This window comes from Heterodontus francisci, chromosome 2 (assembly GCF_036365525.1).
Source record: "Heterodontus francisci isolate sHetFra1 chromosome 2, sHetFra1.hap1, whole genome shotgun sequence".
In the NCBI taxonomy this organism is placed as follows: domain Eukaryota; kingdom Metazoa; phylum Chordata; class Chondrichthyes; order Heterodontiformes; family Heterodontidae; genus Heterodontus; species Heterodontus francisci.
Genome location: NC_090372.1, coordinates 213,960,763 through 213,978,186, shown reverse-complemented (window position 1 = coordinate 213,978,186; position 17,424 = coordinate 213,960,763). Strand labels below are relative to the sequence as shown.

Genomic DNA, 17,424 nt, shown 5'->3' with positions numbered 1-17,424 from the left:
TATCACACCATGTTGTAGGCATTGCCGAGTGTATACATGAGGCATACACCAGAAGATCCCAGGTTCAATCACTGGTCTGTGCCTGCATCTGTGTAAACCTGTCAACTTGTTCAACCCCTCGAGCTCACGGCCAACTGAGATAAGAATCAGCAGGTCCTGCTACTTCTGCAGTATTCAGCTGTGGCTTTGCTATGGTATTCAGCAGCAGTGAGTACATTGAAGGGGGAAGTTTAGAAAACAATTTCAGATTTCCATGTCGTGAGCTCACTTACTCTGGGTGAATGATGGAATGGCTCCAAGTACAAACAATAGAGGGCTGGGGTGGAGCAGAAAATATTTTTATACAAGTACTCACAGAATAATCACTTTCCAGCTAATACAGGTTACACATATAGAGGAAGCAGCGTGCATTTCAGTCATAGCTGGCTCAATATTGGTGATTCAGGCACAGTCAGAAATATAAATCGCACCCTCCGATGTCAACGCATGGCAGTCAGCCAGGAAAATGTACCCTACTGGGAAGTGAGATATCAGCAGCGATTCTATTCACACCCAAATCATAGAAACAATTTCCCAACTGGACTGCATGGCAGCTTTACTTGTTACAGATCCCTACAGATAAAAGTGTCTTTGTTACAATGGTTGGTTGTGGGGGCGGGTGGTTGGCAGGGCTGAGGTGGCTAATAATTACAATATATTATATTTCCAAGCTTAAGATATGGCCCTAAGCGGATATTCGTGAGTCCTCCCCTCCCAACCCCAGCAGCATAGAGGGCGATTCACTTCTAAGTGGGCTCTTTAGTCTGAATGAACGAAGACAGTTCATTGGTCAGTCTGTAGCGCTGACCATTCCAGTGGAAGTGTGATGGTGGCCCGCTCTCGGGGCCGCCGTCAGAGTATTCAAAGTGGGCACTGAGCTCGAAGGCTAGGGAAGACTTGACCAGCCCAATGCTGCCGGACCTCTCTGGAGCCGGGTGATACACTCGCCCATTCTCCGGCATGAACAACCTTTCAGGTTCGAACCTCATGGACAACTTATCGCCACCCCCACAGTAGGATAGGAGCTCTCCCTCCGGCCCCTCTCCTTTAATCAGGTGTGTAAACACGACCGGCAGGTCATCGCAGCGCACATAGTTCCGCTCCCTCCCACAGAGCGACACGTAGGGGAATTCCTGGTAGCGGCCTGTGGAATTCTTCCTGAGTTGCTTGAAGAAGAAAACAAGGAACTGTTTATCTGTTCAATTACCAATAGAAAGAGAAGTTGAATTAAATGGAAGGGATCGATTAACAGGCAGGATTTCCATTAAGCAATCAGTCATCAAAATAAAACAGCTCGTCACTAATAAATCCACGAGGGAATTCAGGAGAAACTTCTTTCGTAGTGAGAATGTGGAACTCGCTATCACAGGGAGTGGTTGAGGCAAACAGTATAGATGCATTTAAGGGGAAGTTGGATAAGTACATGGTGGGGGGAAGAATAGACAGGGATAGGGTAAACTGAAGTAAGGTGGGAGGAGGCTCATGAGAAGCATAAAAATTGGTGTGGACCTTCTGGGCCAAATGGCCTGTTTCTCTGCTGTTTATCCTATGTAGCTTTCTTGATGATATGGGGCTATTCAAACTGCAGCCTGTAAGCCACCTGTCACCTCCCAGTCCCAGCAATCTGGCCTTCATAGTCCTATTTTAGCTTTTATTTATTTGCCGATTTATCCTGTTTGAATTTTGTGGGCCAGGAGATTTGGGTGTAGTCAGGCTGTATTTGGCACTGTTGTCTTCTTGGAGAATCAATCCTAAATGACAACACCGAGATGTTAGTATCAGCAACTTGAGATGAATGCAAACAAATGGTTAAGCAGTTTTGAACTTCACGCAACGCACAAAGCTCCACGGAATGTAAATAAAAGCAAAATACAGCAGATGCTGGAAATCTGAAGTAAAAACAAGAAATTCTGGAAATATTCAGCAGGCCTGGCAGCATCTGTGGAGAGAGAAGCAGAGTTAACGTTTCAGGTCCATGACCCTTCATCAGAACTGGCAGAGGCTAGAAATGTAATAGGTTTTAAGCAAGTAAAGCAGAGGTGGGGCAAGAGATAACCGAAGAGGTGTTGATAGGACAAGGTTACAGAGGATAACTGACCAGGAGGTCATGGAGCAAAGGCAAACGGTATGTTAATGGTGTAGTGAAAGACAAAGTGTTAGTGCAGAGAAGATGTTAATTGACAGAAAACTGAACAGCATGGCCCAAGCACAAACATGAAAAAAACAGTGGGTAGGCACAGTAGAAACAAACAAACTAAAATAAAATAAAATAAACACATAAAAAAGAGAAAAAGAACTAAAAATAAAAATAATAATAAAAAGTGAGACCCGACATGCTCTGAAATTATTGAACTCAATGTTCAGTCCGGCAGGCTGTAGTATGCCTAATCGGTAAATGAGATGCTGTTCCTCGAGCTTGTATTGATTGATTTATTTATTTATTTAGAGATACAGCACTGAAACAGGCCCTTCGGCCCACCGAGTCTGTGCCGACCATCAACCACCCATTTATACTAATCCGACATTAACCCCATATTCCTACCCCATCCCCACCTTTCCTCAATTCCCCTACCACCTACCTATACTAGGGGCAATTTATAATGGCCAATTTACCTATCAACCTGCAAGTCTTTGGCTGTGAGAGGAAACCGCAGCACCCGTTGAAAACCCACGCGGTCACAGGGAGAACTTGCAAACTCCGCACAGGCAGTACCCAGAGTTGAACCCGGGTCGCTGGAGCTGTGAGGTTGCGGTGCTAACCACTGCGCCGCCCTAACGGGCGTTCACTGGATGTTCACTGGAACACTGCAGCAATCCCAGGACAGAGATGTGGGCATGAGAGCAGGGGGGAGTGTTCAAATGGCCAGCAACAGGAAGCTTGGGGTCATGCTTTCGGACTGAGCGGTGGTGTTCCGCAAAGCGGTCACCCAGTCTGCGTTTGGTCTCCCCAATGTAGAGCAGACCACCATCACCCGCCTATAGCATTCTCCCTCTACCTGGACCCCTCCCTCTGGCCTCTTACCCGCTCTTGATCTTTTCACTGAAAACTGTTGGCGAGACATTGGCCATCTTGGAGTGGGAGGGAAAAGATCCAGTTGTCGTGGTCCACGTAGGTACCAACGACATAGGTAGGACTAGGAAAGAGGTTCTGCTGAGGGACTATGAGCAGCTCATGGCCAAATTAAAGAGCAGAACTACAAAGGTAATAATCTCCAGATTACTACCTGAGCCACGTGCAAATTGGCATAGGGTAAATAAGATTAGTGAGGTAAACGTGTGGCTCAAAGATTGGTGTGGGAGAAATGGGTTCCGATTCATGGAATAGTGGCACCAGTACTGGGGAAAGAGAGAACTGTTCCGTTAGGATGGGCTTCACTTGAACCATGCTGGGACCAGTGTCCTGGCGAATCATATAACTAGGGTTGTAGATAAGGCTTTAAACTAAATAGTGGGGGGGAGGGTTCAATTGAAGGGAAGTTTAAAAAGTCAAAAAGTAACGAGAGAGGTGCAGGGTAGTGAAGGAGCATACAATAATCAGAGAGTGACAGGAAGGGACAGGGAATACAAGCACAAGAGTACAGCAGAAAATAGAACCAGAGTAGGTAAAAATGATAAAAAGTCAAAGCTTAAGGCTCTTTATCCGAACGCACAATGCATTTGTAACAAGATAGATGAGCTGACGGCACAGATAGAAATAAATGATGATTTGATAGCTATCACTGAGACGTGGTTGCAGGATGATCAGGACAGGAACCTTTGAATGTTCAAGGATATTCGACGTTCTGGAAGATTAGGCAGAAAGGAAAAGGAGGTGGGGTAGCTTTGTTATTAAAGGAAGGGATCGGTGCAGTTGTGAGTAATGATATAGGTGTAAAAGATCGTGATGTAGAATCAGTTTGGGTGGAAATAAGGAATAGTAAGGGAAAGAAATCACGGGTGCGAGTGGTCTATAGGCCTCTGAAGAGTTGCCTCTCTGTAGGACAAGATATTAATCAGGAAATAATGGAGGCGTGTAAGAAGGGCACTGCAATTATCATGGGTGATTTTAATCTGCATATAGACTGGACAAATCAAATTGGCAAGTGTAGCATGGAAGACAAATTTGTAGAGTGCCTCAGGGATTGTTACTTAGAGCAATACACTGCAGAACCTACCCAGGAACAGACTATTTTAGATTTGGTATTGTGTAATGAGGTAGGATTAATAAGAGATCTCATAGTTAAGGATCCTTTAGGGGGAAGCAATCAAAACATGGTAGAGTTTCAAATTCAGTTCGAGGGTGAGCAACTCGGGTCTCAAACCAGTGTCTTCAACCTAAACAAGGGCAATTACAGAGGTATGAAGAAAGAGTTGTCTAAAGCGGGCTGGGAAGATAGACGAAAGGGAAAGTCAGTAGATGAGCAGTGGCAGACTTTTAAGCAGATATTTCATAACACTCAGCAAACATTTATTCCAGTCAGAAGGAAGGACTCGAAGAGAACGATGAACCACCCGTGGATAACAAAGTAAGTTGAGGAGAGTATCAAATCAAAAACAAAGGCCGACAATGCGGTGAAAACGAGTGGTAGGCCAGAGGATTGGGAATTTTTTAGAAACCAGCAGCGGATGACTAAAAAGTAATAATGAGGGAGAAAATTGAATATGAGTAAATTGGCAAGAAATATAAAAACAAACAGTAACAGCTTCTACGGGTATATTAAAAGGAAGAGTGTGGGACCCTTAGAGGATGAGGGAACAGGGAAACGGCAGATAATTTAAACCAATATTTTGCATCGGTCTTCACGGTGGAGGACACTATAAACATCCCAACAATAATAGATGAGCAAGGTGTAAATGGGAGGCAGGACTCTATCACACGAGAAAAGGTGCTGGACAAACTGATGGGACTAAAGGCAGACAAATCGCCAGGACCTGATGGCCTGTATCCAAGGGTTTTAAAAGAAGTGGCTGCAGAGATAGTGGAGACATTGGTCATAATATACCAAAACTCACTGGATTCCGGTAGGGTACCAGCGGATTGGAAAACCACTAATGTGACACCCTTATTCAAGAAAGGAGGGAGACAGAAAGCAGGAAACTACAGATCAGTTAGCTTAACGTCAGTCATTGGGAAAATGCTAGAGTCCATTATTAGGAAGAAATAGCATGACATTTAGAAAAACATAATGCAATCAAACAGAGTCAACATGGTTTTATGAAATCATGTTTGACAAATTTGTTAAGAGTTCTTTGAGGATATAACAAGCAGAGTGGACAAAGGGGAACCAGTAGATGTAGTGTATTTGTGGATTTTCAGAAGGTGTCTGATAAGGTGCCACATAAAAGGTTACTGCACAACATAAGAGCTCAGGGTATTGGGGGTAATGTGTTGGCATGGACTGAGGACTGGCTAACACACAAAAGGCACAGAGTCGGGATGAATGGGTCTTTTTCAGGTTGGAAAGCCGTAACTAGTGGGGTGCCACAAGGTTCAGTCCTAGCGTCTCAACTATTTACTATCTATATAAGTGACTTCGAGGAAGGGACAGAGTGTAATGTATCCAAATTTGCTGACGCTACAAAAATAGCTGGGAAGGCATGTAGTGATAAGGACGCAAAGAATCTGCAAAGGGATATAGATAGGTTAAGCAACTGGACAAAAACTTGGCAGACGGTTCAATGTGGGAAAGTGTGAGGTAATCCACTTTGGTAGGAAGAATAAAAAGGCAGATTATTTAGATGGAGAAAGACTACAAAATACTGCAGTACAGAGGGATCTGGGTGCTCTTGTGCATGAAACACAAAAGATTAGCATGCAGGTGCAACAAGTAATTAGGAAGGCAAATGGAATTTTAGCCTTTATTGCGAGGGGGTTAGAGCTTAAAAATAGGGAAGTCTTGTTACAACTGTAACAAGTGGACAAAGGAGAACCAGTAGATGTAGTGTATTTGTGGATTTTCAGAAGGTGTCTGATAAGGTGCCACATAAAAGGTGAAGACCTGGAGTACTACATACAGTTTTGGTCCCCGTATTTAAAGAAGGATATACGAGCATTGGAGGCAGTTCAGAAAAGGTTCACTAGGCTGATTCTTGGGATGAAGGGGTTGTCTTATCAAGAACAGCTAAACAGGTTAGGCCTTTATTCATTGGAGTTTGGAAGAATGAGAGGTGATCTTAAAGAAACATATAAGATTTTAAGGGGGCATGACAGGGTAGATGTTGAGAAGATGTTTCCACTAGTGGGGGAATCTCGAACTAGAGGACATAGTTACAGATAAGGGGGCACACATTTAAAACTGCGATGCAAAGGATTTTTTTCTCTCAGAGGGTGGTGAATCTCTCTGCCTCAGAGAGTTGTGGAGGCTAGGTCACTATATGTATTTAAGGAGGAGGTAGATAGATTTTTGAAATCTCGGGGAGTCGAGGGCTCAGCAGAGCAGGCCCGAAAGAGGAGTTGAGGCCTGGGACAGATCAACCATGATCTTATTGAATGGCGGGGCAGGCTTGAGGGGCTGAATGGCCTACTCCTGCTCCTATTTCTTCTGTTCTTATCTCAATTTCTCTGCCCCCCCTCACTCACTCTAACCTGACCCCCTCTGAACTTGCCGCACTCCGTTCTCTCAGGTCTAATCCTAACATTGTCATCAAACCTGCAGACAAGGGTGGTGCTGTTGTTGTATGGCATACCGACCTCTACCTTGCAAAGGCTCAGCGCCAACTCTCAGACGCTTCTCCCTACTTCCCTCTGGACCATGACCCCACCACCAAACATCAAGCTACTGTCCACAGGACTGTCACTGACCTCACTTCCTCTGGAGATCTTCCCTCTAAAGATTCCAACCTCACAGTCCCGCAACCACAGACAGCCCGCTTCTACCTCCTTCCCAAAATCCGCAATCAGGGCTGTCCCAGCAGACCCATTGTTTCAGCCTATTCCTGCCCCACTGAACGTATTTCTTCCCATCTTGACTCTATCTTTTTTCCCCTGGTCCAGTCTCTTCCCACCTACATCCGTGACTCTTCTGACACCCTACGTCATTTTGACAATTACCAGTTTCCTGGCCCCAACCGCCTCCTCTTCACTATGGACTTTCAATGCTCTACACCTCCATTCCCCACCAGGACGGTTTGAGGGCTCTTTGCTTCTTCCTTGAACAAAGGCCCAACCAGTCCCCATCCACCACCACCCTCCTCCGCCTGGCTGAACTTGTTCTCACAATGAACAACTTCTCCTTCAACTCTTCTCACTTCCTTCAAGTAAAAGGTGTTGCTAATGGTACCCGCGTGGGTCCTAGTTATGGGATATGCCGAACATTCCTTGTTCCAGCCCTACTCAGGCCCCCACCCCCAACTCTTTTTCCGGTACATTGATGACTGTATCGGTGCCGTTTCCTGCTCCTGCCCCAAACTGGAAAACTTTATCAACTTTGCTTCTAATTTTCACCCTTCTCTCACCTTTACATGGTCCATCTCCGACACTTCCCTTCCTTTCCTCAACTTCTCTGTCTCCATCTCTGGGGATAGGCTGTCTACTAATATTCATTATAAGCCCACCGACTCCCACAGCTACCTCAACTACACTTCTTCACACCCTGCCTCCTGTAAGGACTCCATTCCATTCTCCCAGTTTCTCCGTCTCTGACGCATCTGCTCTAATGATGCAACCTTCCATGACAGCGCTTCTGATATGTCTTCTTTTGTCCTCAGCTGAGGATTCCCCCCCACTGTGGTTGACAGGGGCCTCAACCGTGTCCGGCCCATTTCCTGCACCTCTACCCTCACCCCCTCCCTCCCAGAACTGCGACAGGGTTCCCCTTGCCCTCACTTTCCACCAGCCTCCACATCCAAAGGATCATCCTCCGCCATTTCCGCCACCTCCAGCGTGATGCCACTACCAAACGCATCTTCCCCCCCACTCCCCTGTCAGCAGTCCAAAGGAATCGTTCCCTCCGCGACACCCTGGTCCACTCCTCCATTACCCCCACCACCTCGACCCCTTCCCCTGCAAATGCAGGGGGTGTAATACCTGCCCATTTACCTCCTCTCTCCTCATTATCCAAAACACAAACAATTTACTTGTACTTCTTTCAATGTAGTATACTGTATTCGCTGCTCATAATGTGGTCTCCTCTACACTGGGCAGACCAAACGCAGACCGGGTGACCGCTTTGCGGAACACCTCCGCTCAGTCCGAAAGCATGACCCTGAGCTACCGGTTGCTGGCCATTTCAACACTTCCCCCTGCTCCCATGCCCACATCTCTGTCCTAAGATTGCTGCAGTGTTCCAGTGAACATTCACGCAAGCTCGAGGAACAGCACCTCATTTACCGATTAGGCACGCACAGCCTGCCGGACTGAACATTGAGTTCAATAATTTAAGAGCATGACAGGCCCCGTTTTTTATTATTCATTTTAGTTCTTTTTCTTTTTTATGTGTTTATTTTATTTTAGCTTGTTTAGTTTGTTTCTATTGTGCCTACCCACTTTTTTTCATGTTTGTGCTTGGGGTCAGGCTGTTCAGTTTTCTGTCAATTAACACCCTCTCTGTACTAACGCTTTGTCTTTCATCACACCGTTTGCCTTTGCTCCATGACCTTCTGGTCAGTTATCTTCTGTGATCTTGTCCTATCAACACCACCTCTTTTGTTATCTCTTGCCTCACCCCCACTTTACTTGCTTAAAACCCATTAAATTTCTAGCCTCTACCAGTTCTGATGGAATGTAAATACGTGGCCCACAAAATAAAGAGATTGGACCCCCCCCACCCCCCAAAATTCACCTTCTGTTGGTAAACACACTGCATGATGTGGATCTGACCCAGCTTTAATTCCCGATCTGTAGTGATCTGGCGTCAGCCCTGAGTCAGTGGTTGCACTCTAACCTGAGTCAGTAGGTTGCAGATTTTAGCCCCTATCCAGAAACTTGGGCACAAAGGTACGACTGACGCTGAGGGAGTGCTGCGCCATCAGAAGTGTCATCCTTCCAATGAGAAACTAAATCAAGGTCCCATCTGTTCTCTCAGGTGGGCATAAAAGATCCCATGGCACTATTTCTGTGAAGAATAGGGGAGATCTCTCCTTTGTCCTGGGTAATATATAACCCTCAACCAACATTAGTAAATCAGATTGTCTAGTTATTATCACATTAGTGTTTGTAGGAGCTTGCTGTGTGAAAATTGGCTGCCATGTTTCCTACACTAAAACAGTGACTACACTTCAAAAGTACTTAATTGGCTGTAAGGCGCTGTCAGATGTCCTGAAAGGCACTGTATAAATAAGTCTTTCTTTCTTGACCTCAGCCAGGATAGCAATAGAGTCTTAGAAATGGCTTCAGTACCCTGGGTCAAGGCAGATTTGAGAACTTTTGACACTCAGTATTTAGACTCACCAGTTGGGGAATGGGGACTGGGTTGGGACTGCTACCTATGGAACCAAACCCCAACACGAGAGTTGGAGGACAACAAAATACTAAAACACTAATTTCCTTCTCACTTTCCTGTCTCTAGACCTCCCTGCAGCATACACAAGTAACTCACCACTTGGAACATGCTAGAATGGCCTCTGCCAGTGCTATCCCACAACATCGTGGCTAGATTCTGAGACTGGCTATATGGGCAACTGTGGATGAACCCCCCCAACCTCCCCCCCCCCCCCCACTCCAACCATTAAGCTGGAGTCATTCTCTCACGGGCTGAACTGTGCCTTTAGTGAAGAGCATTTTATCGAGGTTACCAATATCCAAATTATTGAGTAACACTCAAAGAGTCAGACTTGGCACACAGTGGCATGTTAATATGCCTGTGTTGAAGCTCAGATCAGTAACAGTGGCTGTTTTCTTAAGCTTGAGTTTACAGTGAAAGTTAGAAAAAAAATAAAAAATATAAAGGGAAAAGGGAAGGAATCCTGAATGATACAGCCTATTAGAATATTCCCCTCACCTCTGGAACTGGCTTCCATTTGGACCAGACTAACTGGGTGAAAGACACCTCCCATCAGTGACTGAGTTCATTTTACTTAGGATTCTTACAGATTAATCTCCAAACACAGCTCCTAACTGTAATCCATCCTTACACTGTCACTTTTGAAACAGATAGTGGTGTAGGAAATAGAGATACAACAGGAGTTGCTCTTCGAAGGCTGAAGAAAATGTTGAGGCAGGGTTAATAGAGCTTTATTCCATAATCTAAAAGGCAACACCTAACACAAGATGAACAGCCTAGGTGCTAAAAGCAGAAATGTGCTAACTCCTAAGAGTGCACAGCATTCGCCATAAGGGACAAAGATTCACTGGAATTTTTTTTTATTACTTATAAATGTGAGATTGAGGATAATTTTCACCTTATCTTTTTAGAAAGCAGAGACTGAATATTTGTTAGAACACACTCAGCACTTATGGATATGTATTCATACCTCTACTCTTCACATAGATTCCTGATTCCAAGTTGCATTATCAACGGAAGACTGAATGCAAGTCACGGATTTATCCACGGGGAGACAGAAGAAAGATCGGACTACATGCTCCGCTCACTTACACTAGTTCAGAGCAGTGGTCTGAGAGCAACCCATAGTCCCATCACTATGGAGTAACAGGATTTGAACTGTGCCTTTAGTGAAGAGCATTTTATCAAGGTTACCCAATATCCAAACCTCCAAGGGAGTGGGGGGATGGAAAACATGATTTTAAAGTGAAATGTTACTTCAAGGAGGAGTCCCTATATTCTATAACATTTGAGAAAATAGAATTTTCTGTACTTTTTTAATCAATTTTTCATGGGTTGTGAACATTACTGGCAAGGTCAGCATTTATTGCCGACCCCTAATCGCCCTCGAGAAGGTGGTGGTGAGCTGTCTTCTTGAACCGCTATAGCCCATGTGGGGTGGGTACGCCCACAGTGCTGTTAGGGAGGGAGTTCCAGGATTTTGACCCAGTGACAGTGAAGGAATGGCAATATAGCTCCAAGTGGCTTGGAGGGGAACTTGCAGGTGGTGGTGTTCCCATGCATCTGCTGCTCTTGTCCTTCTAGCTGGCAGAGGTCATGCGTTTGGAAGGTGCTGTCTAAAGAGGATAGGCAAGTTGCTGGTACACAATGCTGCCACTTTGCGTTACTAGTGGAGGGAGTGAATGGTTAAGGTGGTAGATTGGGAGCCGATCAAATGAGCTGCTTTGTCCTGAATGGTGTTGAGCTTCTTGAGTGTTGTTGGCGCTGCATCCATCCAGGGAAGTGGAGAGTATTCCATCACACTCCTGACTTGTACCTTGTAGATGGCAGACTGGCTTTGTGGAGCAAATATGAGAGCGGAATAGAAAGGTGCCCAGAATACTGGGGGAGATAGACAGCATTAGAGTAGGAAATAGTAAGTTATTAGGTGGGATCAGAGTCAGGGAGAAAGTAATAAAGTCTAAATCAGGGTTAATGTGCATGTATGTGAATGCACAGAGTGTGGTTAATAAGATTGGTGAGGTACAGGCGCAGACTGACATATGGAAATATGATGTTGTGGCTATAACAGAGACTTTGCTCAAGGCAGGATAGGGTGTTAAATATTCCTAGATACAAGGTGTTCAGGAAAGATTGGAAAGAGAGAAAAGGGGCAGGGGTGTCAGTATTGATTAAGAAGAGCATTACAGTGCTGGAGAAAAAGAGAGGTCGAGGACAGAATCAATTTGGCTAGAGCTAAGGAACAAAAAAGGTGCAGTTACATTGTTTGATGTTGTCAATGTGCAACCAGTCAGTGGGAACAAATTTACAATGAAAATACAGAGAGGTGCAACAATTATAGGGTAATTGTAATGGGGGACTTTAATTATCCAAACATAGACTGGAATAGTAGTAGTGTAAAGGGCAGTGAGGGGCAAGAGTCCCTAGAGTGTGTTCAGGAAAATTTCTACAGCAGTTTGTTGCAAGTCCAACGAGAAAGGAGGCACAGCTAGACCTGGTTCTTAGGAATGAGGTGGGCCAAGTGGATCAAGTATCAGTAGGAGAGCATTTCGGAGACAGCGATCACTGGATCATAAGATTTAGGCTGACTATGGCAAAGGACAAAGAAAAATCCAGAGCAAGAGTAATTAACTGGGGAAAGCCAACCTCAATGGGATAAGAATGGAGCTGGGCGAATAAATTGGAGTCAAAGATTGGCAGGAAAACCAGTAGCTGAACAATGTGCTACCTTCAAAGAAGAGATAGTTCGGGCACAGTCAATGTATGTTCCCTCGAAGGGGAAAAGTAGGACAAACAAATCCAGAGCTGCCTGGATGACAAAAGAGGTAGAGATTAAGATAAAGGATAAAAAGTGTGCTTATGACAGATGCCAGGTAGAAAATACTATTCAGAACCAGGCTGAATGTAGAAGGTCCAGAGGGGAAGTGAAGAAACAAATAAGAGAAGCAAAGAGAAAGCATGAAAAGAGACAGGTAGCTAGCATTAAAGGAAATCCCAAAGTTTTCTATAGACATATAAAGTAAAAGGGCGGTAAAAGGAGGAGTGGGGCTGATTAGGGACCATAATGGGGATTTACATGTGGAGGGCATAGCTGATGTATTAAATGAATACTTTGCATCTGTCTTTACTAATGGTGAAAGAGAAGTCAGACACTAGAAGGGTTTAAAATTGATAAAGAGGACATATTAGATAGGCTGTCTGTACTTAAAGTGGATAAAGCACCTGGACCAGATGAGATGCATCCCAAGTGAGGGTGGAAATTGCAGAAGCACTGGCAATAATTTTTCAGTCTTCCTTAGACTCGGTGGTGGTGCCAAAGGACTGGAGAATTGCAAACGTTACACCCTTGTTCAAAAAAGGGTGTAAAGATAAGGCCAGCAATTACAGGCCAGCCAGTTTAACTTCGGTGGTGGTGAAACTTCTAGAAAAATAATTCGGAACGAAATTAATAGTCACATGGACAAATGCAGGTTAATTAAAGAAAGCCAGCATGGATTTCTTGAGGGAAAATCATGCTTAACTAACTTGCTGGAGTTTTTTGAGGAGGTAACAGAGAGGGTTGATGAGGGCAATGCAGTTGATGTGGTGTACATGGACTTTCAAAAGACGTTTAATACAGTGTCACACAACAGACTTGTGAGCAAATTTATAGCTCATGGAATAAAAGGGATGGTAGCAACATGGATACAGATTTGGCTGAGTGACGGGAAACAAAAAGTAGTGGTTAATGGATGTTTTTCAGGCGGGAGGAAGGTTTACAGTGGAGTTCCTCAACGGTCAGTGTTGGGACCCGTGCTTTTATTGATATATATTAATGACCTAAACCTTGGTATACAGGGCACAATTTCAAAGTTTGCAGATGATACGAAACTTGGAAGTATTGCAAACTGTGAGGAGGCCAAAGGTTGGTGGAATGGGCAGACAGGTGGCAGATGAAGTTTAATGCAGAGAAATATGAAGACACTAGTTTGGCTTCAGCTGGAGTATTACATCCAGTTCTGGGCACCACACTTTCAGAAAGACATGAGGGCATTGGAGAGAGTGCAGAGAAGATTCACGACAATGGTTCCAGGGATGAGGAATTTCAATTATGAAGACAGATTAGAGAAGTTAGGACTGTTTTCCTTGGAGAAGAGAAGGAGGAGAGGTGATTTGATAAGAGTCATTCAAAGGCGTATAGGCGGCTTTCCAGGCGATGTTGAAGATCAGTTTGGGTGGGGTTTCCAAGAGATGCAGTCACCAAGACACCAAATAGGTCTTACAGCAGGAATGCAGCAACAAGGTTTCAGTTCCCACACATTTGATGCAAGGTTCCTTCAAACATGCAGGTGTTTCTTCAAATACAGGAGGAAATAGGAATTTGACACACTGGATGCAGGATTTGTTTTGGAGAGAGAGAGCGCTGGCTGGGTCTTCTTCTGGCAGGCAAAACTCAACTGACTGGTAAACAGTTCAAACTGAAACTAAAACTTTCCAGAAAGCAAGCCTCCTGACCACCACAAATCTTGGCTTGTCACTTCTTTGTAAACATCTCCCCAAGTCAAAACAAACCTTGCTGGGCAACCACCCACAGCCAGATGCCTTCCAGTAAAACTTGTTTACTAGCCAAATCCACGAACTTTCTGGTAACTTCTTTTTCAAAAGAACATCAATTTCAGGAATCTTTTTAAAATTCCAGATGAATTGACCTCCTCCTGAAATTCCTAGCATCACAGATGCCACTCTTCAGCCAATTCGATTCACTCCGCGTGATAGCAAGAAATGACTGAAGGCACTGGATACTGCAGAGGCTATGGGCCCTGACAAAATTCTGGCAATAGTACTGAACTCCTGTGCTCCAGAAACCTGCCTCACCCTGAGCCAAGCTGTTCCAGTACAGCTACAACTGTACAGCTATCCGGCAATGTGAAAAATTGCCCAGGTATATCCTGTACAGAAAAAGCAGAACAAATCCAACCGGGTCAACTACCACACCATCAGTCTACTCTCGATCATCAGTAAAGTGGTGGAAGGTGTCATCAACAGTGCCTTCAAGCGGCACTTGCTCAGCAATAACCTGCTCAGTGATGCTCAGCTTGGTTTCCGCCATAGCCACACAGCTCCTGACCTCATTACAGCCTTGGTTCAAACATGGACAAAAGAGCTGAATTCCAGAGGTGAGGTGAGAGTGACTGCCCTTGACATCAAGGCAGTATTTGAGCGAGTATGGCATCAAGGAGCCCGAGCAAAACTGGAGTCAATGGGAATCAGGGGGAAAACCCTCCGCTGGCTGGAGTCATACCTAGCGCAAAGGAAGATGGTTGTGGTTGTTGGAGGTCAATCATCTCAGCTCCAGGACATCATTGCAGGAGTTCCTCAGGGTAGTGTCCTAGGCCCAACCATCTTCAGCTGCTTCATCAATGACTTTCCTTTAATCATAAGGTCAGAAGTGGGGATGTTCGCTGATGATTGCACAATGTTCAGCGACATTTGCGATTCCTCAAATACTGAAGCAGTCCGTGTAGAAATGCAGCAGGACCTGGACAACATACAGGCTTGGGCTGATAAGTGGCAAGTAACATTCGTGCCACACAAGTGCCATGCAACAAGAAAGAATTTAACCATCTCCCCTTGACATTCAATGGCATTAAGATCGCAGAATCCCCCACTATCAATATCTTGGAGGTTACCATTGACCAGAAACTGAACTGGAGTAGTCATATAAATACCGTGGCTACAAGGGCAGGTCAGAGGCTAGGAATCCTGCGGCAAGTAACTCACCTCCTGACTCCACAAAGCCTGTCCACCATCTACAAGGCACAAGTCAGAAGTGTGATGGAACACTCTCCAATTGCCTGGATGGGTGCAGCTCCAACAACACTCAAGAAGCTCAACAACATCCAGGTCAAAGCAGCCCACTTGATTGGCACCCCATCCACAAACATTCACTCCCTACACCACCAACGCACAGTGGCAGCAGTGTGTACCATCTACAAGATGCACTGCAACAACACACCAAGGCTCCTTGGACAACACCTTCCAAACCCACAACCTCTCTCACCTAGACGGACAAGGGCAGCAGATGCATGGGAACACCACCACTTGCAAGTTCCCCTCCAAGCCACACACACCATCCTGACTTGGAACTCTATTGCTGTTCCTTCACTGTCACTGGGTCAAAATCCTGGAACTCCCTTCCTAACAGCACTGTGGGTGGACCTAACCCACATGGACTGCAGCAGTTCAAGAAGACAGCTCACCATCACATTCTCAAAAGGCAATTAGGGACGGGCAATAAATGCCGGCCGAGCCAGTGACGCCAACATCCCACGAATGGATTTTAAAAATCAAATATAAGTCCTTAACATATTTTACAAAAGAAATAGAAGCAAGCTCATAACAGTGAGATGTAATTGAAGCCACTGTTCCTTACCCAAGGTTAAAATGAGAATCTTGCCATGAATTTTCTATCAGACCAGGCCAGAGTGATTGATCTGGATATTGGTCTTTGCCCTAAGCAGGTAGTTACATTAACGACATTGCTAGATCCTCAGAGAATGGACGATAGATTATGCACTTTTTGACAGAACTTCTGTGGATTACTTAACCTGAAATAAACCTGATTAGCCAGTATGAGGTGGTTTGCTGGTGGTATTTTTTGCCTTTGAAGAGAGTCAGGAGAATGCTGGGAACATCCCATATTGCATTTCGTAGGCATACTAACCCTTACACATAAGAGGACGTTTCAGATCATAGGAGTCTTGATCTGCTTATGAAAAGCACATTTTTTTGTGAACACATGACAAAAAGTGAAAACTGTAACACTTCTGTCCACCTTATCTGATTCTAGGGAGAGGTCTTTGTTTCTGAGTGGCAGATGTATTACTTCAAGTCTTATATCACCTGTGGCAGAGTAACACTCACCTTTAAAGCAAGTAATGAAATTTTTCACTTTTGTGTCATCAAGGAAGAGCTGCAAGAAAACACAGGACAGTGTCACCTCCACAACTCACAAAAGCCGTGCCTACTTCACGCCAAAGTGCCTGGTTCACAGCGCAGCCTCTCCCAATTGCTCCAAATTTGAAACGGATTCCCCTCACCCTGAGATACTTCACATCTGAAAAGGATTCCCTCACCCTGAAATACTCCACATTTGAAAAGGATTCCCCTCACCCCGAAAGACTCCATGTTCGAAAGGGATTCCTCTCACCCTGAAATACTCCACATTTGAACGGGTTCTCCCTTGTTCCTCTTGTACTGCAGCAAATGGCTGTCCAAAAATCAAACTTGCAAAACACAGGGACATTGTAAATCAAAACCCCTGACTTTGTTTTGAGAAAGAAGATACCAATGTGACAATCCACTTCATTAGCCACTACTGAGGAACAGTTTCACAGAGCCATTTTTCCCACAGGAAAGACTTGGACATGAGTGTTTCTTTAATACATATTCTGAGAAAAGTCTACCTAAAATGTGTTGATCTTTCAGGACTTTCAAATGAAAATTGGATAAATACTTGTCAAGGAAAAATTTGCAGGGCTATGGGGGAAGAGGTGGGGAGTGAGCAAGAGTAAGTTGAGCCACAGAAGAGGGTTAGAGCTTGTGTGTTCTTTACCTGTTTCTATAGTAGTACAGGAACGGAAGTTATACAAGATGTCTCCCACCTTGCCTGATAAGAACGTGAACCTGCATTTATGTAGAGCCTTTCACAACCTCAGGATGTCCCAAAACGCTTCACAGCCAATGAAGTGCTTTTGAAGTGCAGTCACAACTGTAGGTGGGAAATGTGGAAGCCAATGTATGCACAGCAAGCACCCACAAACAGCAATTAGAGAAATGACCAGGAGACCAGTGCTGGTCTCTTACCTCTGTCCCTCCCTTTACTTTACTGATGACCCTGTATGACATTCCTGCAGGTGTGATATCTGCCTCATTGCCCCAATTTCTCATTGTTCTCTGCTGGTGTGAAAATGTCCACATTCTCCCA

The 17,424-nt window shown here is 44.8% G+C and overlaps 1 protein-coding gene across 1 annotated transcript in view; it reads right to left on the bottom strand.

Moving 5' to 3' along the window:
* Positions 1-322: 322 nt before the first annotated feature.
* The window catches only part of c2h8orf82 (chromosome 2 C8orf82 homolog), a 59,922-nt gene continuing 42,820 nt past the window's right edge, over positions 323-17,424 (bottom strand). The window contains exons 2-3 of the mRNA XM_068015731.1: positions 16,362-16,410; positions 323-1,234 (exon numbers count right to left, since the gene is read on the bottom strand). Of these exons, the coding sequence (XP_067871832.1) occupies positions 786-1,234; positions 16,362-16,410 (498 nt within the window). The 3' untranslated portion in view covers positions 323-785. The remainder of the gene's footprint in view (positions 1,235-16,361; positions 16,411-17,424) is intronic.